This window comes from Neopsephotus bourkii, unplaced genomic scaffold (genome assembly GCF_033783945.1).
Source record: "Neopsephotus bourkii isolate Nb327-2 ecotype Australia unplaced genomic scaffold, CSIRO-AGI_Nbou_v1 NB_960, whole genome shotgun sequence".
NCBI classification, from domain to species: domain Eukaryota; kingdom Metazoa; phylum Chordata; class Aves; order Psittaciformes; family Psittacidae; genus Neopsephotus; species Neopsephotus bourkii.
Window position 1 is genome coordinate 1003968 of NW_026901454.1, and position 26124 is coordinate 1030091.

The 26124-nt window shown below is 35.4% G+C and overlaps 1 protein-coding gene across 5 annotated transcripts in view; it reads left to right on the top strand.

Moving 5' to 3' along the window:
- The window catches only part of RBM26 (RNA binding motif protein 26), a 53608-nt gene that overhangs the window by 18456 nt on the left and 9028 nt on the right, over positions 1 to 26124 (top strand). For 2 of the 5 annotated variants that reach the window (XM_061358966.1, XM_061358967.1), the window contains exons 6-18: positions 1207 to 1467; positions 4141 to 4380; positions 5814 to 5981; positions 6335 to 6475; positions 7483 to 7594; positions 8381 to 8540; positions 9768 to 9932; positions 13169 to 13300; positions 14283 to 14354; positions 17367 to 17495; positions 19613 to 19687; positions 20247 to 20417; positions 23798 to 23902. In XM_061358966.1, the coding sequence (XP_061214950.1) occupies positions 1207 to 1467; positions 4141 to 4380; positions 5814 to 5981; positions 6335 to 6475; positions 7483 to 7594; positions 8381 to 8540; positions 9768 to 9932; positions 13169 to 13300; positions 14283 to 14354; positions 17367 to 17495; positions 19613 to 19687; positions 20247 to 20417; positions 23798 to 23902 (1931 nt within the window). The remainder of the gene's footprint in view (positions 1 to 1206; positions 1468 to 4140; positions 4381 to 5813; positions 5982 to 6334; positions 6476 to 7482; positions 7595 to 8380; positions 8541 to 9767; positions 9933 to 13168; positions 13301 to 14282; positions 14355 to 17366; positions 17496 to 19612; positions 19688 to 20246; positions 20418 to 23797; positions 23903 to 26124) is intronic. The other 3 variants (XM_061358968.1, XM_061358970.1, XM_061358971.1) reach the window with 2 other exon arrangements.

The following is a 26124-nucleotide window of genomic DNA, read 5'->3' on the forward strand; positions in this document are numbered from 1 at the left end:
CTTTTTCTCCTACTAGTTGTTACTGGAGGTTGGAAAAGAATATTGTCCTGTCTTAAGACAATGTGGAGATAAAAATAGTCTGGTTTGAATCTCCTGTGTATTATTTGTCTTTCTGTGGAATGGGCCTTGATAACTCAGCCTTAAAAGTAGGTATGTGGAGTTCCTGAAAATATGTAGCAGGTATTTTCCAAACAACTTGCAAACAAGGAAGTTAAACAGCATGCAGCAGTTTAACTGGAAGATTACAATGTGATTGAATGTTAATATAAGCTTTGTTTTACGTGAACAACAATGGTAATATCTTACAGTGAAAGCTTTGTTTCTTTTTCTAAGCACATTAAGAAAAGCTTTTTTTACCCACACTTACCTGCCATCTTTAAGCATTTTTATTAATGTTCCTCTATATGGGGTTATTTGAGTCTACCAGTTTATCTCATGACAGAACTCTTTTGTCTTAATCTGGATACTTACTGTTTATTTGATGGTAATATTAGAAAATGAAGAGGATAGTTTGTATGTATTCAGAATAAAAGGCCGTGTTACTGCTGCATCTGCCCATGAGTGTTCGACACCTGTCTGGCACTATTATTTCTACAGTCGTTGCAAAGCTTTGTATATGATAAATATATACATTTGAATGCAGATAGAATGAAGATAAAAACATGAAGATACAGTAACAGTAATGTGTAACTTTTATATTTTTTTCAAGTGATGGCTAGCTTGCCCATAGCTTCCCTTTATTCAGAGTACCTTTCCGTCTGAAGTTCTTAAAATATATGCATCACTATAGATGATATACTCTGCTTGAAGTTAAATAGTGTTTCTGCTTTACTGTGGATATAGCTGCTGTTGAAATACCCCAGTGGCTGACTGTGTACTTCTAACATTATTATTTTTCTGGTTAAAACTTTGTAATGTAGAATCATGGAGTTGCTGAGGTTGGAAAGTACATCTGAAAGTCATATAGTCCAACACACTTTCTCAAAGCAGATAAACTGGAGCAGGTTGCTCAGGATCCTGTGTGGTTGGATTGTGAGAAACTTGAAGGTGAAGATTCTACAGGCATTCTGGGTAACCTGTAGAACATTTCACTTATTTGTATATTTTGAGGTGAACTGATGTAGAATAAAGATACACAGCTTAGTGACTTAGTGGCAAAAATGTGGGGAAGGAATCATCCAATTTAAGTTGTTTGTTTTATTACAGAAAGGGATTTGGGAAAGCCAAAATATGATATGGATAGAACAGATCCATTAGAGAACAATTATACTCCGGTTTCTTCTGTGACAAATATTTCATCTGGCCACTACCCTGTCCCTACACTGAGCAGCACAATTACTGTTATTGCTCCTGCTCATCATGGAAATAACACTACTGAAAGCTGGTCAGAGTTCCATGAAGAGCAGCTGGACCACAACTCCTATGGAAGACCTCCGCTGCCAAAGAAACGCTGTCGAGATTATGATGGTAAGTCTGTATTTTTTAGTTGCTTCCTGCAGCTGCGATTGGCCTCTTTCTGAAAAGATTGAGGTAATACTACTTTCTTTTTCCGATCTTCTCTAATACTGTGATTTTTCTATTGCACAACTGTTGAATACAGATTTTATCCCATTTTTTATTAACTTAGCTTTTAGACAGCTTTATTAGTGTTTATATAGTCTTTTTAGTTACTAGAATGAAAAATAGTATATTTAAAGTTATTAAAAAATATCGAATTTTACCAAGGTTTTCTGTCTTATGTCATGTTCACACCAAATATTGTATTTGGTAGTTTTGACTATGATAGGCACTTTATTGACCTACCTTTTCCGTCTTATCTTAAGAGATAATTTTTAACTAGAAGGGTCTGGAGCCACAGCTTGCTAGGCTCATACTAGCTTATTTTTTCTTTGTAGGAGTTTCTTAAAATTGTGTGAGGTTTTGTGCTTATCTGTGTCTTAAGCTATCATTTTGCACGTCTTGTGCCAAATCCACACAAGAGGCTACTGCTGTTGACAGTGTCTTAGCTAAATGCAGCCAGGCAACCTGTTAGCTTAGAAGAGTTTGTATTTCCCCCTCAAGTGTTTTTCTGAGTTTTTTTTTGTTGTTGTTGTTGCATACCACAGTGACAACTTTAAGGTCTAGTTTTTCATTCAAACCTGATTAGTTGGGATCTATTTGAGTAAAGTCAATAAGAGGTTGGGGTCTTAAGTTTGACAGATTTGTACTCGGAAGAGTAGCTTTCCCAGTTTATGTCACAGCAATACCGTTGTGAAAGTGTAGTTTCTTTTGAAGTTTTCTTCTAGTACAAGCTGAGCTGCAGAACATTGTATTGTCATGGTCTCCCAGCTCTACAGTTTTGTGTTTGTGGTGGTTTGGTGGTTCTTGGTTTTGTGGTGGGTTTTTTGTGTGTGTGTGCGTCTTTTTGTTTATTCTTGGATTTCTTTTTTTTTTTTAAGACAGGAACAAAACTTGCAGACTAATAAAGTTTTGAAATAACATTTCCAGGCATGACACTAGGACTTTGTGACTCTAACTTTGTCTTCTGTAGCAGTTTATTGTTTCCAGTTTCTAAATATCAAGCAAATGGTAATGTGTTAAGCTGGTGTAGTTGTCCTCAAATTTTTACTGTATTGTTGTTTTTGACACCCCCCCACACCGCATTTTTGACTGTTGCTGAAATCTCTCAGTAGGTGCCTCTTCCATCTGCTTTTCTTATGTCTGTTTGTGCCTTCTAAACTTCTGAGGTCATCTCTCCCCTCAGTGGCTACCTGGTTCCAACATACTGCCTGTCCTGTCCGTACTTTCATATTTTCTACTTGAGTCTCCGCAGAAATTCTGTTAGTTCTTGATGTTTTAATTTGTATGTTCGGTAACTCTTCCTGAAGTTAAGGTGATATAGACTTTTTTTCAGCATCATGTTTTAGGAAGTGGACAGTTGGCTTTCTTCCAGTTTTAACCAGAAGATGTTTTGAACTTTCACTTCATACTGAATTGTATTAGGGTTGTTTTGTTGTGTGTGGGTTTTTTTGTTTTTGTTTTTTTTTTTTTTTTTTTTTTTGGAGGGGGGGAGGGCTGTTGCTAAACAGATAATCATAGAATCATAGGTTTGGGTTGGAAGGAACATTTAAATATCATTTAGTCCAACTGCCCTGCAGTGATGGACAGTGTCCCCTGCAAGGGACATCTTCAACTAGATCAGGTCTGCTCAGTGCCCTGTCCAACCTGCCCTTGAACACTTTCAGGGGTGGGTCGTCCACATCTTCTCTGGGCAACCTGTGCCAATGTCTCACCATCCTCATAATAAAATTTTCTTCCTTATATCTAATTTGAGTATATATACTTTTATTTTAAAACTATAAACCTTTGTCCTATTGCTACAGGCTCTTTACTAAAAAGTGTTTCCCCATCTTTCTTACAAGCCCCTTTTAAGTATTGAAAGGCTGCATTAAGGGCTCCCTAGAGCCTTCTCTCCAGGCTGTGGAAAACCCCCAACTCTCTCAGCCTTTCTTCATAGAAGAGGTGTTCCATCTCTCTGATCATTTTTGTGGTCCTCCTCTGGACCTACTCCACTTCAGTGTAAAAGAAAATAAACTAATTTATATTCATTTGTGTGTGTGCATGTTTCATATTTACACATGTATGTGTATATACACATATACAATACATATATATAAATAATAAATACTTGCTCCTACATAATCTCATTAAACTACAGCTAAATGTTCTAATTCTTCCTGAAATAATTGCAAAAGAGGAAAAAGAATTGGAGTGAATTTTCCTATGTCAGAATTCTATAATATTAGCTTTAACGGGGGTTTCTCCCAGTAATTGCACTTTTTACTTAGAAGGACTGTGGTCTTATTAATGTGGTGATCTCTAGATTTAATTTTTTGCTTTCACTATTTGTTACAATTTAGTGCGGAATTAATTCTTCAAGAAAAGTCTGTTTTCTGTGTTTATTCTGCTAGAATGTTGCTGCAGTGTTCCTGTGTGCTGATTGTTAAAAATCGAGTCAAATAGCCAATTTAATTTTCCAATATAAATTTCTGCTCTTGATGTACATATTGCTGCATTACACATAAAATGTCTCATATCTACTCTGACTCAAGCTACAGCTTTTGAATACTAACAACAATTCCTTTTGCTTTTGATTTTCAGAAAAGGGTTTCTGTATGAGAGGAGACATGTGCCCCTTTGATCATGGAAGCGATCCAGTAGTGGTAGAAGATGTAAATCTTCCTGGCATTCTGCCTTTTCCAGCACAACCCCCTGTTGTCGAAGGACCACCTCCTCCTGGACTTCCTCCCCCTCCACCAATTCTGAGTCCTCCTCCTGTTAACCTTAGACCTCCAGTACCACCACCAGGCCCCCTGCCACCTAGCCTTCCACCTGTAACAGGTAATTAAAAAAGATTAAACCTCCTGTTTTAGTAGAAAAGCCTGGATGTTACTTGGGTTGTATGCAGTGCAAAAAACTGTTTCAAGAATGCTAATTGGAATTTAGTAAGTTGTGCTATGCCCTGCTGTGGCATAGCTTACACCAATTTTTATTTTTTATTTTTCCACCGTAATTGTTGCAAAGTTGGTTGGTTTAAAATTTACATGTTAAATGTAAACCTTGAATGTGGAATAATATTTTAATTGTGCTTAAGCAAAAGCATGGTGTGGCAAAACTCAATTCCTTGAGTTTTATAGAAGTCCACAACTGACTACTGTTAGAGAAGTGAAAATCCTAGAAACAACAGATTTGGCATTTCATTTGAAATAATAAAAGAGAATTCATTGCTGTGTCAGATTTACACCTGGAAATGTTATTTGTAGTTAATTTTGAAACTTTTATAACTAAAAAAAGTTCTTCAGCTTGTTTACTCTTTTATTGGAAAGTACTTTGGCTCAAGCACTAAAAATTAAATGAAGACTTATGTGCCTGGCTCTCCTTTATAAAACATCAGTTTAGTATTCAGTTCCCTTGTGTGGTTTAAAAACACTGACTTTAGTTTTATGCGATTATTTCTTTTGTATTTTTAACAAGTTAGATGTTTCACTTGGTAAAATTGTTTTGAGAGTAATCGATATTTGATACTGCTTGGATGTTTCTTAAACTGTTTTCATTTCCAGTTGATAAGATCTGAATGTATTTATTTCACCTTAGCACAGAGAGTGACTGTATTGCTGGGGTGATCAGTTCTTCCTCTCATGCTATTTCCAGATCTATGTGGAAAGTCCAAATATGTGACGTTTTTTTGGTATCTTTTTCCAGACACTGGTTTTGCCAGTGGTTAAATTGAAGGTCAGGCATGACTGCTCAGCTTTGACAGTGTCATATTGCCTATTGTAAAAAAACCAAAATCAAATCAAACCAAACAAACCTCCCACTCGGTTATAAGAAGGTCCCTTTGACTTTCCACTGGAGTTGTAGGTTTCTTCTTGGGTGTTCAGAAAAATAATTTCAGTCAAGCTGGTTATTATTGTAAAATATTTTTGTTATGCACTGTTAAAAGATAGAATTTGTTTCTTCGAAGGGATTTTACAAAGCTTTAATGCTTTTCTCTTGGTGAAGGTAAATACTAGGTTAGCATTTTGCTTACAGCAAGAAAGTGTTTGGGGAAATGTTATAAAATGCTTTTCTTTGTAATGTAAGTTCTTAGTCATTGGCTGGTAGGAATGGTGTCATATGGACGATTGCTACAGCATCATGTCCATATACCTCTTGCACCTTTTTTTTTTTTTAATATCTGTGCACACATTTCAGATCAGTTTCCTCACGTGTTGAGTGTAATGTAAGCATAGTGGATAATAAATGAATGCAATGTTTTCCTTTGGTTTTGACAGGACCACCCCCTCCACTTCCCCCATTGCAGCCTGCTGGCATGGATGCCCCCCCAAATTCAGCAACTAGCTCAGTTCCTACCGTTGTTACAACGGGTATTCATCACCAGCCGCCTCCTGCTCCACCCTCTCTTTTTACAGCAGGTGTAGTACTGAGGCTTTGCCCACAAGGTTTGCTAAATAGAATAACATTGATTCATATTATAATGTACTGTTTAGAGATTATAATTGTGTAGTTTGAGACAGTAACTTTGTATTATTTAGACTGTGACAGTAACTTTGTTTTTTTCAAAGTTAGTTAGTTTAGGACAAATAAAATATGCATGTAAAGTGTGAATCTGGATGATGGACTAATATTTTCATTGTATTCGAGCAGAAAATTTCACATGGCAGGTTTTTTTAAGATAGTTGTTACATAACTCTTCCTTTGTAACTGTATCTTGTAATTAAATGAAATACTGTATCTGAAACCTTAGGGGGTTTAACTGCAATTTATTTTAATTAGACAATATCTTTGTTACCAGAAACGTATGACACAGATGGCTATAATCCAGAAGCTCCAAGTATAACAAATACTTCAAGACCTATGTATAGACATAGAGTACATGCCCAAAGACCAAATTTGATAGGACTCACATCAGGTGACATGGATCTACCACCTAGAGGTATGCTTTCAAAGCTGTATTCAGTTTAGCTGGTTTTCTTTTATTAACACATATTGAGTCAGTTTTTAGAGAATATAATAATGGAAAATGCATTTCTTTAAAACCTCCTGGAGTTAAGAGAGGTTCAGTTGAATAGGGAATTTTCATCATAGTTCCTTTGTGTGTGCATTTTTACAGTAAAATGAAACCACTTTCTAGAGTATTGCAAAGTTTACACTTGGCTGTAATAACTGGTCACTTTGTACATCTTCTATACAGAAAAATACTACTGATTCTCAGTATTTTAGGATGATTTCTGCCGCAGAGAGGAAGGAATCGTTTTGATTTGTTAGCAAGCAGTTATGCATGAGTAACTCTAACGTCATAATTCCTGTGGTCCTGAGGAGCACCAGCACACAGAACGAGAAAGGAAGAAGAATAAAAGTGTTTTTGTTTAAATGTGGTTTAATTTACATTTGTATTTATTTGATTTCATCTTATTATGTTTCTGTTAGTCTATTTTCAGCGAGGAGTCCCTCAGTATGATTCCTGTTCTTCAGTAAGAGTGACTCCTCTCCACCTCATCCTTAAATTTTCTCCTGGGCGTTAGTGCTCTTGAGTACTGTGCATTTCCTGTAATGAGGATTTTTGTGCATGCCATCAAATGATAGAATGGAGGTGTTAGCAGAAATGGTGTGAGCCTCAGAATATTTTATGGGACATTGTGAATCAGTGCAGAGTGCAGTCATCTTGAGGCAGATGCCTTCTGTCACACCTCTTGTGTTCCTATGTGTGCCGTTACTGTGACAAAATGAAAGCTGTTAGCTGTTTTGGTCTGTCACAGCATCTGTTCATAGTTAGAGAAGTCTGTGACGAAGATTTTATTCAGTTTCAGTGATGATTATCATAATTTCAAAATAAACAACTGTAGTTTTCAATGTCAATTCAATGTGAGCAGAACACCTTTTTCCAATCAAATACACAGAAAATGCCAAAAAAAAAAGTAAAATATTTTCATCTGTTTACAGAAAAACCTCCTAATAAAAGTAGTATGAGAATAGTGGTAGATGCTGAATCCAGGAAAAGAACAATTGGTGCAGGTGATGCTGGAGTTCCTACAAAGAAGACTTGGTTTGACAAGTGAGTGATCATTAACACAAGGTTGGCTTAATAGTTGGAATTGCGTGGTGCTCTTTTCTGTAATGTGAAACATACATAAGTCTATATAAATTGCAAACAAACTGAATAAGCTGGTTGTACTAAAATAAATTGTGCTGTAGAGTGATCTGCATTTGACTGCCTTCTCTCAAAGACAGTATAGAGATAGCTGAAGTTGCTTTGGATCTACTCCCAAGATTTACTCCCTGAAAATTGGACTTAACTAAGAAACAGATGAGCTGCATCATGATAGTGATGACTGGTTTTAGTTTTGAAATGTGAATTGTATCATTGCTGTTTTGGTTTGAGTTGCCAAGTATGTTACTGACAAAAATACAGGGTTAAGTGCTTAGTGCCCATGTATACCTGGGGTGACAAAAATTGGAAGAGATTTGGAGAGATTACTGGAACTGAGGAGAGCCTTGAAGTAATAGTTACTTGAACTGTTAGTGGGGAGGTTCCATTGAATGCGTGAGAAATTGTTCTGGGGGGGGGAAGCAGTGTGGAAATCAGGACTTACTGACACAAGCAGATAGTTGTGAATTGTCTCACAGATTTGTGCCTTGGGATGTGCTGAGAGTATCAGTGGAGAAAACTGCAGGTGCATGGGCTTGTGTGCTGTACTCTTCTACACTTCCCTAAAATTGCCCCCACCCCTTTTTTTTTTTAACCTCTGTCTCACGCACACGTGCTCCTGTGTAAGTGTATATAATTTAACGTGTTTTCTAGCTTGCTATGGATTTCTGGCTTGATTTTTATTTGTTGCAGGCAAAATTTTAACAGAACAAACAGTCCAGGTTTCCAGAAGAAGGTGCAGTTTGGAAATGAAAATACGAAACTTGAATTGAGAAAAGTTCCCCCAGAACTTAACAATATCAGCAAACTTAATGAGCACTTCAGTAAGTTTGGCAACTTGGTTAACTTGCAGGTAAGAGTTAACAAAGAGAAGGCAGTAGGCTTCAACTTAGTGACAAATGTAGTTGCTAAAAGAAGAATGCCAGTTGTTTTTTAACTCGTTCCCTGAAACTGTTCTCAATATTTGCCTAACTTGTTTCTTAAACATGATCTTACTGTTTTTCATGGAATTGTCATTGAAGAAGCAGAAATGAAATGTGGTTTAAAACAGATGTTTTCCTCACAGACTTACCAGTTATATTGGAAACATTGATAACTGATTGGGAGTGTGTGTTCCTTCACCCCTTTTCTCAAGTTTTGATCTGATATCATAAACACTTTGGGTTTTTGTTTTGGTTTGTTTTTTTGTTTGTGGGGTTTTGGTTTGTTTTTTTGTTGGTTTTTTTTGAGAGAGAAATTGTAAACATAGAAAACCTCTTTTTTTTTTTTTTTAATCCAGCAAGTTCTTGTGATTTAATTACTCTTTAGTCCCATAGTAGAGGCAGTTTGTTCCCTATAGTTACTTCATGTTACATCTATGACCCACATTTATAAATAGAAATAAGCAAACAGAGAAAGATAGGGAAGAGATGCAAAGAACTAAGACTTTAGGTTGGTACTACATATTACTCATTTTATATGTAATGTCACTTTTTCAGACCAAGTCTCTAAGGGGCTCAGACTGATCTTTCATCATGCTTCATTCTCAAAGTTGCAGATGCTAACTTATGTTTTTATGTTGGCTTTCTTGTTTGCACTGAGAGGCTGAAAGAAGAGGTGTAATGCAATGTGTCTGTGTGTACTGATACAGTACAGAATAAACCTGTGCGTGTCTGAACACTGAAGGAATTAAAATCTCTTCTTTGCTCTGTTAATTCTCAAAGGAGGAAAACCAAAATGAGCTACTTTGTCTAGTTCTGATACTAGACCCATGTGTTTTTCATAGCAGTTTACTTCAGTGATCCTTCCTCTTTCAAACAGTTACTCATACTCCCAGTTAGAAATCCTGTTTGGCTGTGTAAGTATTTTACTTAAGTTTGTTGTTAAAACTATTCTGAAAGTTTAGAAGATTAATCTCAAGATTACTTCTTGACACCAGGCTTTTCAAACAGAATCATGAATGGGAAGTATTCATCTAGTGACCCATACTGGGTTTAACTTGCAAACTTCTGAGCCTTGAAACTAGTGATTTTTATGATAATCGAGGCACAAATGAAAATCCTACATGCAGTAAGTTTTGTTCTTCTGTTCTAAATCTCAGGTTGCATATCAAGGTGATCCAGAAGGTGCCCTCATTCAATTTGCCACACACGAGGAAGCAAAGAAAGCTATATCAAGTACAGAAGCAGTATTAAATAATCGCTTTATTAAAGTTTATTGGCATCGAGAAGGCAGTGCACCACAAATCCAGACTACTACACAGAAGGTAGAGGATCTAATTCTATCTACAATGTTATGTAAAATGCAGTCTTTTAAACATTAAAAAAAAAAATATTAAGGAAATTAGGTACTTCAGAAATAATGAATATTTCACATACTTCTTTTCCAGAGCTTACCCTTTAATTGTAGATTCTTTCAACTCGGGCACAAGGTTCAGGAGTTGATAAGACTGAAGGTATTTAAAGAAAATCCTTCTGTCACTTACAGAGAATTCCACTGTCATTTTACTTGAAGCAAGATTCAATCCTGTTGTCTGCTGAATAACACGTATTTTCCTTTAACTAGTATAGTCTTTTTCTCTTCTTATGAGTGTAAGACAGAGTTATGTATCTGGTCTTGGAAGATAATCTCTGTTTTCTTCCAAAAGGTGCTGTTTTTTCCAGTCTTTCCCCTTTCCTGTTGAGCATGTATACGGCTGTAGAAAGAAGCAGTACAATTTGTTTTACACAAAGATGTGTATATGTGTGTGCGGATATGCATACATGTGTATGCAAAGAGGACATACAAACAGCAGTGTAAGACGAGAGTTGTGTTAGTTTTGTGGGAATGAATCGGGGACATTTTACCTTTTTAAGTGAGGAGGGAGGTGTTAATATCCCTGTCATCCAGTGGCGGGATGCATGGGAATGGTTCAGAGCTGTGCCAGGGAAGGTTCAGAGGTGACATTAGGAAACATTTCTGTACAAGTGGGTAGTCGAACACTGCAGTAGTCCTTGTAGAGGGGTGGCTGATGCTCCATGCCTCTCTGTGTTTAAAGAGGGAATTTGGATAATATGCTTGGTAACATGCTTAGATTTCTGGTCAGCTGTGAAGTGGTCAAGCAGCTGGACTACATGTTTGTTATAGGTCCCTTCCAACTGAACTGGAATGAATTGCACAGTGGAGCACCTGTTGGTGGTTGTGATGTGCACAGCAGCATTGGCAACTTTTTAAGAATATGAAACAGCAATTACTGCTGTGGAACTTAGATTCAAAACCTGTGGCAAGCCAAATCAGATTTCTTAGCAGGCATAGTGGTTCTACTCAGATATAAGAGGAAGCTTGAATTCTCACAGGTCTTGTATGTTACTGGGTCTTGTCAGTTAGCTCTCGGTGTGTAGTGAATCCTTCTAGATACCTGCCTATCCTCTTTTATTGGATTTGCTGTCAGCCGTGGAGCAACACATTCTACACTGAAAAAACCTTCACTTACTCATATATGCTGATATAATGAACAAATGAGTTGTTAGAGGTTTCTTTCAGCTGGTGTTCTAAGTTCTGAGTTCCTTTCTCTAGATGGTGTATGTCATCATCATTCAGAATCGGTGACCCAGTTTTCCTTAGCAGTCCTGCTGTAGGACATTTAACAGTTTGCTTTCTCTCCTCCTTTTGTAACAAATGCCCTGCTTTTTATCTACCAAAATGCAGTTTTAACAACAGCTATCTCACTGTCTCCCCAGTTGCTATCCTTCAGATTTGAATCTGGAATCAAAGTTATAAATATCCTTGGTCCTTGATTTGAACGAGTGTTATCCAAATGGTATTTATTTTCTAAGCCTGACATTCATCTCATCAGCCAGAAGAGGGCAGTGGAGTATGTCGTTTGTATTCATACAAACATCTCTTGAGGAGGACAGCTTGAGCAGTTACTGCAATCAATTTCCTTGCTGATTATGCTGTTATAACTTGAAGTATTAACTATGTATTTTTGAACAAATACCTGGTCTGTAGATTAGTTATTTTGCAAAACATCAATTTTAAATAGGTGATAGAGGGTGCACAGTGACAAGAACAACGTAAATGGGAAACAGATTTGAAGTGCAATGCTTTCATGTTCTTCTACCCTAAAATATAGCAGTTATCAAATTGTTGAGCCAGTAAACAGGTATTTTTAATTCATAAGCCATTCAGGAACATTAATATTTACTTCCCTTTACATTGAAAGTAATATATCTACAAGTACTATGGGAACTCTTAAAGTACTTTACAATCTGCAAGTATTTGAATTTTTGTCAAGATTTGTGGTATATTAATTACAGCTGAATTAATTTTGCCTGTATTTATAATGGTTTATAGCCAGATTTTTTCCATCAGGCATTAAAGACAGACTTTTGAATTTTTTGCAGTGTAAAATCGATTGGCTTTTAAGTTGTCCCTTCAGTAGTATTTGGTCCTCCACAATTTCTTGAGCGTTGCTGTTTCCTCAGCAGGATTACTTAACAAAATTCTTACTGTGGAAATTCTAAAAGGAGTGGAAATACTAAGTAAAGGTGGTGGGAGTCAGCCATAGGAAATCATCAAATAAAAGGCTTCTGCCAAGAAGCAGAAATATGCTCTCCATCTGTGGTAGCTAAAACAAGAAGTATTTAGCTTAAAAAGCAACGCAGGAAATTTAGGTTAGATGTAAAAAACCATTTTCTAACGCTAAAGGATACTGGAATACTTTTGCCTGGAGAGGTGATATAGGACCTAATTCATTGGAATACTATAAGAACTAGATTGATGGATACTGTCAGTAATGGCTTAGGTTTTGCCCTGGAGTGGAGGGATGTGTTAGGTGACCTCCTGAGGGTCATAAATATGACAGGAAGCTTGGCTGGGAGCGTATCTGGTTTTTGGTCTTAAGTGTTTAATGTTTCTGTCAAAGAAAAAAAGGCAAGGTGTTACCTCTTGGGGTATATCCATGGTAGGTTTGAAGATTAGCTGCTCTGTTTTCCTTTCCTTAGTCTCATGAGTGCGTGTTGTTCATATCTTTCTATACTGTTGAAGTTAAATACATAGCAGATGAAAAGTAACAATTGCTGTGAAAAGCAGTGTCTTTATGATACATATTTGCATTCTGCCTTTCCATAACTAAATGGTTGATGATGAAAGATTTGTGAAAGGAATCAGAAGACTGATTATTACCTTTTATTCACTTCTAACAGGTGGAAATTAAGATGGTCTAAGGAGACGTGATTAACAGAAATAGACCAGAGTTGTTTGATTGCCTCTGTGAGCTGCGAGTGCAAAATAGATATTATTACTGTGTGCACTACAGAAATAGTTGGTGTAACATACTAAATCTCATGAAGTGTTTATTTTTGCCATCAGGTGAAAAAGATATTGAATGATAGAAAGGAAAAAGTGTAAATCTAAATATCATTATAAAAATTGCATTGTGTACTTGTTGAACTACATGTGTAGCAGCTTTTTCTTGTTAATATTATGATGTGCTCTTTTGGGGGTGGGGTGATGTTACAGGTAATACAACCCTTAGTTCAGCAGCCCAGTTTACCAGTAGTGAAACAGTCTGTCAAGGAGCGATTAGGTCCAGTACCTGCAAGTAATATTGAACCTGCAGAAGCACAGAGTGCCAGTACAGAAGTCTCTCAGGTATGTATGAAAGTAAAAAAATTAGTTACACGTTTTTCTTTCTAGAATAGGTTGTATACTGTCTGAATGTATCCATTACAGTTACTCATTTAGTGCAAGTACACATTTACTACTAATAAATACACAATTTGATAGTGAGTGATATTTTGACATTAAAGTTTTCTTCAGTGCAATGATATTTGGCTCTCTTACCCAAACATAGTGTTCAGTATTTAGTATCATGGCTTTTTACTTAGTTTAAAACCTCTGAAAATATTTCAGTAGTGTTGTGTTAAATTGCAGTTTTCATATTGCAAAATAAAGTTGATTTCTGTCCAATGAACTGAAAGTTACCTGTTTTTAATATTATATCTGTTAAAAAGCTAAAACTGTTAGAGACTGGTGTTCAGCATCTTAATAAAAGGGAGAATGTAACCACAGTACTAATATGAGTGACAGTCTGGCATGTTACTCCCATTGGAAATAGCCTTTACATTTTTTTATCTTAAGTTTATGAGTATTGTACTAGTGCTTTAATTTTACATCTGAAAAGGAAGACCACCACGCTTCAGAAAACATTTGTAGTTTAAATTCAGTTGACAAACTTTCAGCAGCTGATACCTGCAAATAGCAGATTGTAAACCACAAAATCTGAAGTGTATTAAAAAGGCCTGTGTAAATCCTCTGCTGGCCACCGTGTCGTGGACTTCTTGCAAAAAAAAACACCAAACCAAACAACAAAAGGAATAGAAGATTTTACTGCCAAATTTGGGGTTCTCTTTGTCTTATCCAGTCTACTTACAGATGTAGATTAACTTTACAATCAAATATCTAAAATTCATTTCAGCAACTGCTTTAATTATTTTTCTTGTATTTTTGGTCAAAAGTCTATTGCTTAATTAGTTGGATGCTCTTTTCTGAATTCCTAACATTTGCAGTTAAATAGGAAACAGTAAATTGTTCATAAATTATATGTACTATAATTCTGTTTTTGCTTTTTTAGAATGTGACTAAATTATCTGTGAAGGATAGACTGGGTTTTGTGTCAAAGCCGGTTACCCCAACAACTGAAAAGGTAAGAGAATGTCTGATATTCTCTTCCTCTCACATTTAATTTCAGTAGAGTTAATTATATTATAAAACCCTGGTATCAATATTAATTTTGTTTCATTAACTATGAATAAAGTTATTTATTAAATATTAGTCTTATAAAATATTATCTCTCAAACCTCAGCTTAGCAAATGGCTAAATGAGTATAAGAATTAAAAAGCCATGTTAGGACAGAAGCTGCTATTCGGTGGGTTTTGCTTTACTATAGTAGGTTTCATTCAGTCGTGAAAATAACCAGGTATGTTCCAGGGTCCTTAGCTGTTAGGAGAATACGGAAATAAATTTTAAAAATAAATAAATTTTGATGCTACATATGAATCTGTAGAAAAACTTCCTGCAAAAATGTTTTGGGGCTTTTGTGCCCCTTAAAAGATGATGCTGTAAACATTTACCCTTACTTGGTCTTGAAATTTGCAGTAGTTGTGGAAAGATAAAAGTGGAAGTTAATCAGTACAGGCAGGACAAAAGAGACGTAAGGTGGTAAAGGTGGTTGTGGATTATGTGTTTTCCCTGGTGGTTGCAATTTTCAAAACAGAGTTGTTGGTGTGTTTACTTTATCAGCAAAGTTTGTGATATATGTTTAAACATCTGTTTAGCACTATGGGAGTCAGGCTTCCCCAGTGTTTATAATATTCATTTGTGAATACTTTGGTAGAAAGGCAGCAAGTTTTACCCAGTAACAAGATTCCTTTGCCTTGCTGTATATATCCTATTGGGAATTGGCTTGATCTGAAATGAATGAAGCATCCACTGCATGTCCCATGTCCCCCGTGCCCTCTTACAGTGTGGCATTTATAATGCATTTAGTGTAATCTAACAAAATTAGCTCCAAAGATGCAGTGCTGTACTTAGCATACAATAGTAATAATAGTTAGTGTTGAGTTGTAATATTGGAGGATGTCTCTGACTCATTTCAGGCTGAGCAGTCCACCAAAATGCATTCATCTTGGCTTCTTACGTATATTTTGTTCTCGATCAGTTGCATACTTGTTGCTCTAAGTTAGTTACAGATAAATTACTTCTGAATTTCTGAATAATATACTCTAGACAGCTTGAATAATATTCAGTAATTTTAATAGCAATGAATAATATTAAATAATATTTCTGAATAATATAGACAGGTTGTAATTTTCTGAATAATAGTTTTGATTAAGTTCTGAATTTCTCAACTACATTTTGCATATTAACTATATACTTACTTTAGAAATAAAGAAGTCTAATTCAGTTTGAGTGGAAATTTTTATTTCTTATTCCACAACAGTTGAGTTACCCTAAACCACTTTTTTCCCACAAATAGTAAATCCATGCTAAAATGGTTTTCTGCTCTGTTGTCTTGGTGGTTGTCTATGCTCTGTTGTCTCCAGTGGTCACAACCACTGGACTGGCTGTGAAGCAGCAGTTTACTTTGGCATTTTTAGTAGGGTTCTGAAACTTGGTTTGACCTGTTTTATGAACTTATGAAGTTTTACATTATTTCTTCTCTTGAATAGTAGTAAGAGATGTAGAAGATGTTAATGTGTTGCTTCCTGCTCATGTAGATTAGTTGATGCAGGTAATCTGCTGTGGCATATTTCCTTAATTATAGGAGATAAGGAAGCATGGTTCACTCTGCCATGAAGACAGTTCAGGAAAAGATATTTTTGTCTTTACCTGGTCTTCTGTTTGTTTGTGATGTAGCCTGTCCTAAAGCTTCTCTGTAATAGGAACTGTATGACTTGGATATGCATATGTTAATGTGCTTTCATAAGTTTAAAAGAAATTCCTTCATCTCCGTTCTAATGGCCTGCTTAAGAGCATTTTATATCACCTTTCATAATACCTTATAGCAAACTTTGATTTTTATTCTCTCTGCTCTTTGTACTCTGTGGGAAGAAATAGTATAAATAGCACAAGAAAGTGAAAGCCCTTTATACGAAGCATTCCTGTTGGAAATTCTTGTGATCTCTTGATCTTTTCTGTCCTTCTAATGTTTCTTGGCTGTCTCTTTTGTGCCTTTTTTTTTTTTTTTTTTTTTTAGTCTCCTGTTGGTGGGCATCGTGTCTTATTTTATGGAGTGCATGTTGACCAATAGACTCTGCATGTATCTTTTAATTTTCCACACATATATAAAGTATCTTTAAACTCCTGGAAATTTTGCCAATTGCATAATTGCTGTGATTTGCTAGCAAGCTGGACAAGATCATGCCTACATTATTTCCAGCACTTAGCCATGGATTTCTCAATACTGTTACGGCCTTAATGTCCTTAAAGAACATCCTAAGAAAACAGAATAGTCCAGATCTTCAGGTATTGTGAGGTGTACATAGTATACTCTAGACAGCTTGTAAAGCAGACAACTGTGTTCTCACTAAGTCAGGGAGAAATTTCATACCTCATTACAAGTGTAGGAAGGAGAACAGAGACATAGTATTCTCTTCCTTTGCTATATGATGTTGAAGATTTCCTTGTACTTGAGTTACTTCTTGTTGATTGTGCAAGCTCTGCTTTGCATAAACTGAATATGAAAAGGAACTATTTTATCTACTTGTGAGGTTAGTCTTTAAAATTGTGTTGAATTTTTGCCCCAAAAAATGCATGCAGCCATGAAAAATTATATTTGAAACTAAAAAAAAAAAAAACAAACAACAAATACAAAAACAGACTCAGTTATATTCAGGAACATCTTAGTCTTCTGTTTCCTTAATTATGCTCAATGACTTAAAATTTTCAGTATTTGAAACTTGGAAGTACATAGGACATCTCAGTGGAAAGGATTTATAACTGGTGCTTATAATCCTTACATATCTGATGTGATGCTGCCTTTTTAAAAATTGTTTAGCTTCAGCAACTCCAAATATAGCTGTTACACTAAATTTTTTATATTCCATATCAAAACAGACAGAAGAAAAGATGCTTATGTATTTTTAAGCACTCGTGTTTTTTTTAAAAAGAAACTGAAATTCACTGGCAAAAGAATAAAATGATTTCCTCCTATAGGTTTTATCCACTTCTACTGGCTTGACAAAAACTGTGTACAACCCTGCTGCTTTGAAGGCAGCACAGAAATCTTTGCCTGTTGTTTCCACTTCCGTGCTAGACTCTAATGAAGCACAGAAGAAAAAACAGGTAAATTAAATATACTTCTTTATAAAATTGACTTAGATTGGGAACTCATGACCACTAGAGATAGTACACTATGTATATTCATCTCAAGAGCATAGATGAAACTAGTTACAAGATTACATTCACTATGATGGTTTCTTTTCAAAGGACAAGAAACTTCAGCATGGTTTTCCTAGGCTTTTTCAATGTATGTTCAGACAGTGCAAGCAGGTTTAAAACTCTCAAGTTCAAAATGTGAAATGCTTTTTCCTGCAAGCAGGATTTCTATGTTTAGGCATGAATTGTTTATTGAGTGAGAAGGGGAGTATAGTATAGTCACGATTCTTCTCTCTTAAACCCTTCTGGAGCAGGCCTTTAACATCAAACTGGCCTTTATTCTCAGTGTATTTTGTACCTGTGACCAAAATTTTCTTCATGAGAGAACTAAAAACTGTATAACCCCGCATTTTGTTATTTCCAAACTGTAAGTGTACTGCATCCTTTTTTACATTTTGCGTAGTACTAGGTTTTTTCTTAGAGGGGACATGCAACGAAAACGTATTTGGCCTTGAATAACTTGCTCACTTGTAATTTAGCTTGCTTAGAATTGTCAGAAAAGGCCAGTAAGCCTCCTTTTTTCAGATTTATTCTTCTAATTTAGAAAAACTAAATACAGGATGTTTATGTTGCTGGTTTCAAGCTACAAAGTAAGAGTTCAGTAGTAAGTTGGATTCAAACAGACATATTGAAATCAGTATAACTGTTAGACTATTAGTAAACTTATGTAACTAATGTCTAATATAATTTGAAATAGCAATTTATAACTGCATGTCCATTGCGGTATTAGTTCAGACTTTAAGGAAATTACTTCTAATTTGGGGATTTCATTTAATAATTGTCCCCTCAAACATGTTTTAGAAATAGAAGCTTTACCTTTCAAATTTAGATGCTAAATGCCTGTGAAATAGCAAAAACCTTGTAATAAAATTATTGACTCTTAACAGCTGTGGGGTTTTGGTGATTTGGTTTTTGGTTGGGGGGGTTTTGAGAGAAGACACTGGAGACATGCTAAGTGACTGGCTCTTTTTTCATATGCTTTTCTGCTCCTTCCTTTCTTCAGAGATTTCTGTTACAGTATACTAGTACTTGTGGAAAAACATGATTTTGTGGGACTCCCTCCCATCTTTCCTCGTGTCTCCCTAGTTTTTCTTAGCATTCATCCCCTTGTCTTATCTTCCTTTTCCCTTCAGCAAAAAGGTTGCACATGGGATTGCAAAACTAACATTTCATGCAGCAGAATTTGTCAATATTTGGGAAGACATGCAGAACCTTTACTATTTCCTTTTTATGGCTGTTGTGCATTTACGCTCTTTGTATAAAATAATCTACTTCCAGTTTGATCCCAGTTGATAAGTTAGAGGTGCAAAATCATCTTCTTCCTTTCCTCTTTTGTCCCATTAAATATGTTGATATCAAAGCTCTTGTTTTCTGCAAGTATCCTGCTAAGACCTGTACCTTCTATATCTGAGGGGGAGAAGCAGTTGCTTTCTCAGGCAGCATTAATGAGTGCAGCAGCTGTGGCATTTCCTCTTGCTTCTCCTTTCAAGTGAAATGTATTACAAATTTATCAGTTTAAATTAATTTTGATTTGCCCATTGCAATGTCAAGTTTCTGTTTTTAGCAGATTGGGTGATAGTATTTGTCACTTCCAAGTTACAGCAGTCAGATGCAAGAGATGGTTTTCATTAGGTAACGCATTAGTTTGAAAAAACAGGATGTATTTTCTTTTTGCTTGGAGCTGTACTGGAGAATGTGTTTTAATTGATGGACTTGATTTGCAGTTTCTTTCAATATACTGACATGACACATTTAAACTCTTGTATGTTGTACCTCATGCACTAGTGTATTATATTGCTTTTCAGCTTTCATTGGACTTCTGTGTTTGCTTTGTACGTAAGTAATAATGAAGTCTTCCCAGCACAGATCAGACTAAGAAAGATATTAGACCTTTTGTTCATTTGGTGATGCATTGTTTTCAAAACATATTGGAAATTACTGCTGTAGAGTTGTCAGGTATATTATTCTTCTGGTATTACTTTTCAAAATCCAGAAACTTTCTATAATTTTTTTTATGCTTCTAGGATGCATTACGACTTCAACAAGATGTGAGAAAAAAGAAGCAAGAAATTTTAGAGAAGCACATTGAAACACAGAAGGTAAAATGTTAGCCTTAGACAAAGTGAAAAATTCAATTGTAAAATCTCAGTTCACTAGGAAGTATTTCAGAATTTGTAAGCATGAGCTGTAAAACTGGCCTATAAAATAAGCACTCTCTTAGAACGGTATTACCACATGATTTTAAGTTTTAACATAATTTGTCTTGTTAGTTGAAATTGCCTAATTTGGGTGCAACATGCATACGTTCTGGGAGAAATGAAAGCCTGAGTGTTCAACTTGACAAGAGCAGATGTAGAGAAGTGTGCATGCCTGGACTTTACTTAGGAGCCGAAATCTAAAAATTGAATTTATGTAAGTCTGTTGAGGAAATCTGGCCAAGTAGATACCAGATGTTCATTAGCAAATAATCAGAGATATTGTTGTTGTTGTTGTTGTTATTATTATTATTATTATTATCAGTGTAAGCTGTTAAAAGCCCCTTTATATTGAGTTTGACGATCACAACAAAAGTAATGCAATAGTGAGTACTGGAAAACAGATCTGTAGTAGCAGTTGCTAAGTAAAAACCATTTTGTTCTATCTTTTAAAATTGAACAGATGCTGATTTCAAAGCTGGAGAAGAATAAAACCATGAAGTCAGAAGACAAAGCAGAAATCATGAAAACACTGGAAATTTTGACTAATAGCATTACCAAGTTAAAGGATGAATTAAAAGGTGTATCACAAGGAGGAGGGACTCCTTTAAAAAGCATGAAAACGAAGACTCAGGTACCCAAGTTTTGGTCAGGCTTTTAATAAGATAAGTTCACATGCTCATGTCAGCAGAATTAAAAACAGGCAGCCACCTAAGCAGTATTTAAAACCATACTGGTTTAATTTTGAAGTCATCTTTGAAGGGAGGTTGGTTTTACCTTGTTTTTAAACTAACGTAGTTAATTTCCAAACTATGCCATTGTCTAAAATGTTTACCCATTATTAATGCAGGTATTCCATCATCTGGAAAATCAAAACCCAAAACATAAATCTTACTTCTTTTTGCCTTACTGAATCTTTTGTGTTTCATCTGTTTCTTTTTACATTTTTTAATAGAATTCATGAAAGTAGAATTTCTTAGCAAAAGGGTTATCATTATGCAGCACAGATGCCTTCTGGTGAGGTTTAATACACAAACTGCTTCATGAAACTAGTTGACTACTGTACTGGTACATAATGTCATGGGGCTTTTCATGTCACTGGAATGTTTCAGGATAGTAAGGTTTTTAGGTCACACATTGCACTGCTCCGTGGGTTGTTACGTGTAAGAGGAGTTTCTTCCCTGTACTATCATTTGTGTTAGTATATGCCTCTAACCAGTTTCACAACTGCTTTAAGGTGCAATTGTATTACCTTTTTAAAATGCAGTATTTTGCTTTTTATAAAGCATTTGTTCCTAAGCAGGTCACAAGGTGATTAAGAATTAAGACTTAGAGAAACAATGTTTTAAGAAATCGATTAATATTCTGTAAATATCTCAAAAGCTTTTCTTGATTTATCAAGTGAGGAAATTCATGCTAATAAAAGAGCAGATTTTTGTATAGTGTATTTTTCAGTAAAGTCTTTTCTTGCTATTTTCAGTTCTTAAGGCTTCAGAATGCTCAGTCTTCTAATGTTTGTGATTCTGTTTTAAAAATCTGTTGCAACATTGCAACCCAGATTTAATTTAAATGGATTATTAAGTCTCAGTTTGAAGCAGCATTTCTTCTGCTTTATTTTACATAGAAATGTAGGTAGGCATAAAAGCACAGTGTAAATTAGCAGTGTGCAGTTTTTAAAAGAAATATGAAAAAGAGTACTGAAATGACATATATGTACTCACAGTAACTTTTTACAGCGTTGTCTAGTAAACATTGAAGCAGCATATTTTTATTCTGAAGATGGACATAGATTATTATTTCTGGAAGTCAGTTTATACCTCTTAAAACAATTTTGGTTTTGGTGGAATATTCTACTGTATTTTGGGGGGACGACTAAGAGTAATAATCCCAAAATTCGGGCCCTGCTATAGTAAGATTAAACTCTTCTTTTTTGGAGATGAGAGAGTAATTTTTATTTTGTTTTTGAGAGTAGACATTCTCTGGTGAGAGAACTTTTTTGAGAAGTGTGAAGGAAATCACCTGTCTGAATTTGAACTGTAAAAGTCTTAGAAATTGTCAGTATTTTTAAAGTTGCATTTTATTGTTAAAGCCTCATGGTTTTGAGGAATACTCTTCTACTGGAGGTGTACAATGCTTCATAAATTTGAACAGGAGAAAGTAGTTTATCAGTTTTGACACATGCAAGGAAATGAATCCAGATCCATAGAAATGAAGAAGGAAGTTGAAGACTAAATTAGAAAACTTCAATGCAGCATTTAACCCATAACAGTTATTTTATCCAGAGAGTGTTCCAGTAAATTTCTGAAATGGGCAAGGAAATGGTCTGATAACACTAAATTGCTAAAAGTGGTTGAGATTAGAAAGGGTCTCTGGGGATTCTTGTTCCGTCACCAGTTTCCACTGAAAAGAGCCTGGATTCATTCATACTGAGTCTTTATTCATCCATAAGGAGTATTTATACATGTAGGTAAGATCCCCCATGCCACCATGGCATTTTCCTTTGTTGCATGCAGGAGGTTCCTCCTGCCCCAGGTTGGGTCACCTTATCATAGAAGGAAGTCAGCTTGTTCAGGCAGGACCTGCCCTTCATGAACCCATGCTGACTTGGCCTGATCCCTCTGTGAGTTTTGGCTACTTGTGGGTCATTACTAAATTTCAGAAATCCTTGTTTTGCCATGTCATTGGTGTGTTGCAGCACAGTGAGATTTGAGAGAAACACCATTTCCAGTTGTGAGAGCTTTGAAAACTGTTATATAGGAGGTAATGGATTTTTTTTTTTTTCACGTGGTTGCTGCAGATAATCATAGAATGGGGCTAAAAGTGGTCAGGTTGAATAATTTGTCAGTTGAACAATCCAGCTTTTCTTTATTTTAAAGTTTTTGGGGGGGTGGGGGGAGGGGGTGGGTCAAGAAACCCACACAACAAAGGAACAAAAACCCCTTTATCATTCAGTGATGACACTTGGTTTCCAACTATCGCAATGTGAAACCTTCATCTCTTGAAAACCAGCCTTTGAATGCATTACAAGCTGTGATTTTGAATCAGTGGGTATAAATGTAAAACTGTTTCGCAGTAACCTATAATGTCCTTCATTTGCGATGTCACTGGAACATTTGGCTGCTGTAGAAAGTTTTCTATTTGGAACAGACCTTCAAATAAAATATTTGTGGTTACATAAAGCCCTTTGCTGCACCTGTACCAGAACCTGCACCTCAGTGGTTGCAATGAACATGTCTAAATTTGGGATCAGAGACACCTTTGAGTTTCTAAGATTTTTTTGGTATGTTCTTGAGCTTTCTAATAATTTTTTTTAAGGTACTTTGTGCTGTCTTGTTACTGGGGTGTTTTGGTTTGGTTTTTTTTTTTTTTTTTCTACTGTGGTCTGAACAGAACGACCATTTGTGCTTTTGCATTTGCAACTGTGATAAATGCTTATTCTCCAGTCTGATTATAGATTTCATATTCATAATTGTACTGCTTTTTCTTTTTTGTAGAATGTCTATCTCATCACTACCATGTAATTTTTCCTTTTTTCTATATCGTTTAGTTTAGAAAAAATTCCATTGGCTTTGGCTTTGTGTGGTAGTCTAAAAGGTTTGACATCACCAAGCTCAGAAACATACTACTACACATTGAAGTTTTATCTTGCCAAGAAGGCTCTTAAACTTGTGCTTTGTTTTTGAAGGTGGAAACCTAACATCGTAAGCAAAGGTAGAGCTGTGATGTGAACTGATAAGTCACAACTTGTTTAAAACCTAACGGAAGCAATAACATCTAGTTTTCAAATTCCCTTTCCTTACGGTGTCTAGGAATCTCTTTTCCAGATAGAGGTGCTGTGTCAAACTGGTACCTTACTTGGAGGCCAGCACTGGCCAACTTTTAAATTGCTGTGTATTTCTGAAATAACCTGCTCATAGGGGCATAGCAGTAGATTCTTGGGTCTTAATGGAATGTTATTTCTTCGGTAGAGAATGTGAACTGTGGAACTAATAATTTACTGTAACAATTTCTTAGATGCAGAAAGAGTTACTAGATACTGAACTGGATTTATACAAGAAGATGCAAGCTGGGGAGGAAGTTACTGAATTAAGGAGAAAATATACAGAGCTGCAGCTGGAAGTATGTTTGTCTCTTTTGTAACAATTGACTTTTAATATATTTTCATATATGTTTATTAACTCACCTATTGTATCATAAACTATTTTTTCGTGCAATATTGTATATAGATGGAGGCAGTTAGCAGTTATGTTTTAAAAAAATAGCTTCTAATTCCACTGAGGGTAGAGAAACAGTATTGGCTTCAAGCTTGATGGCTAATCTAGTTAAATTCTGTAACTATTACATGACATGATATTCCACAGATTTGTGGTAGCATTACTTCCTTGCAAGCTTGGAGTGTTTTTGAATTGTTTTCTGTAGGTGGTGTTGTGTTTGATATAGAGGAGTTAAAAAACACTGCTTGATCTTTTATTCTTAAATATTAGCATCCACTTAAGATTAACTGAAAAATTGAATTGCCAAAAGTAATAATATTGCAGCATTGGTTTCAGGAGAAGAAGGCTATACCAAAAGCAAAAACAACGTTTCAAGAAGTGTTCAATATTTAGAAACATACTTTTTTAAAAATTGCAATGGCTGTGCAAGATACTTCATGTGTGTCTTATTTTGAGAAATTCTGAATGCTGTAGGTGTTGCTCTTTGTTGCACTGTCTTGCCTATCTGTGTAGTATCTACTTAATTGCATGATAATCTTATCTCTTTTTTATTGTTAAGCAGGCTGCTGTATTGCTTAAATCTCTTTTGTCTGAAGTTTGATCATGTCTTATGTATAGCTATGTGTGAACACAGTGCATATACCTATGGCTAAGTTGCATTAAAATCTTACTTTAAAATGAAGTTGCAATGCAGCTTTGGTAATTCAAAATAGGGTTGTAAATAAGCCAAACCAGTGTGGTGGAGATGACAAAAAAGCTCATGTTAATAATATATATTCTGATGGTGAATAATATTTCAAAAGTGTCTTGAAAGCTTATTTCTAAAATGTACATTTTAGAAAATGCTAGTAAAAGGTATATTCTGAAACCTTTAGCAAATACTAATCAAAGTAGGTAGAGAAAACCAGGGTTAGAGAACAGCACAAGATGTATCCTTTCCATAATTTACAGGAGGGATATGGGGGTTTTCCCCTTGATATTTGTTTGATAATTCAGAATTCCTACAAATTCTTTAGAAAAATTTTATTCACACATTCTCTTTGTGACTTTAACTACCACAATAATCGTGTTGCTTCTGTGCCTTGTAGCCTGCTGTTCTGTTCCAGGTGACCCTGCTTTTGCTGTGAGAACACCCAAACAGTTTACAGCTTGATTGTTGAGTTAGCATAATATTTAACTATCTGGATTATTTGTTTAACCTTTAAAAATGTTAAAAAACACAAGAACCTGCACATTTTACTATGTGCACGCACACACACACACAGTGAATTACAGAACTACATGCTACTGTAAAATTATCTGAGTAATTTCAGGAATAAAGCCATAACAAATTTGAACTTCTTATGAGTAATATCACTGTCATGCATTAAAGTACTGTTATCAGTACTTGAGTTGTAAACACAGTAAGGTATGTTAAAAACATTGTTACAGTGATTTCATTTAACATTCCTGTAGCAGATCTGTTTTTGCTGAAAATATTTTTTTCTTGTTATAAGTGATGAAATTAAATCTTCGAAAGTGCTTTTTTTAAACCTACAATAACTTTTGCAAATTATTTTTCAAATGGCTGTCAGGTATTTTCATAGGCCTTTTGACTTTTCTTGGAGAGTGCATGCCAGTTCTTTAGAAGAGAGACACAGGTGGGAGTGGAAATTAGTAAGTATGTAGAGCCAAGTTTTTTGTCCTTGGAGGCACTTGTTAGAGCTCTGTTTCCTACCTCAGGGTTGTGTGGCCAAAAGCTATTACACTGCATTAAATTCTGGTCAGAATAAAAGTCCTGGCTGGATGTTCAAAGACAATTAAGAGTCGAAGTTAAAGAGACAAATTGAGGAGTTAGTCACTACATCAAAGAAATCTGCTAATGAAATTGCAAGTATTGTACACCACAGTTCCTTTTTTTTGTGAGGAGTTAGCTTCACAGATAAGGGCTCTTTTGATACCTGTTTTTAATACCTGGTTCTTTTTTCCTTTTTCCTTTCTGTTTTTGATCTGTTTAATTATTAACAGTCATGGCTTTTCAATGTTAATAACATGTTCACCTTTTGTTATTTTAAAACCTGTAAGCTGCTCTTTTTAGGTCTTGTTTGGAGATGTTTGTAGGAAACATAAGATTATGTGTTTGTAATT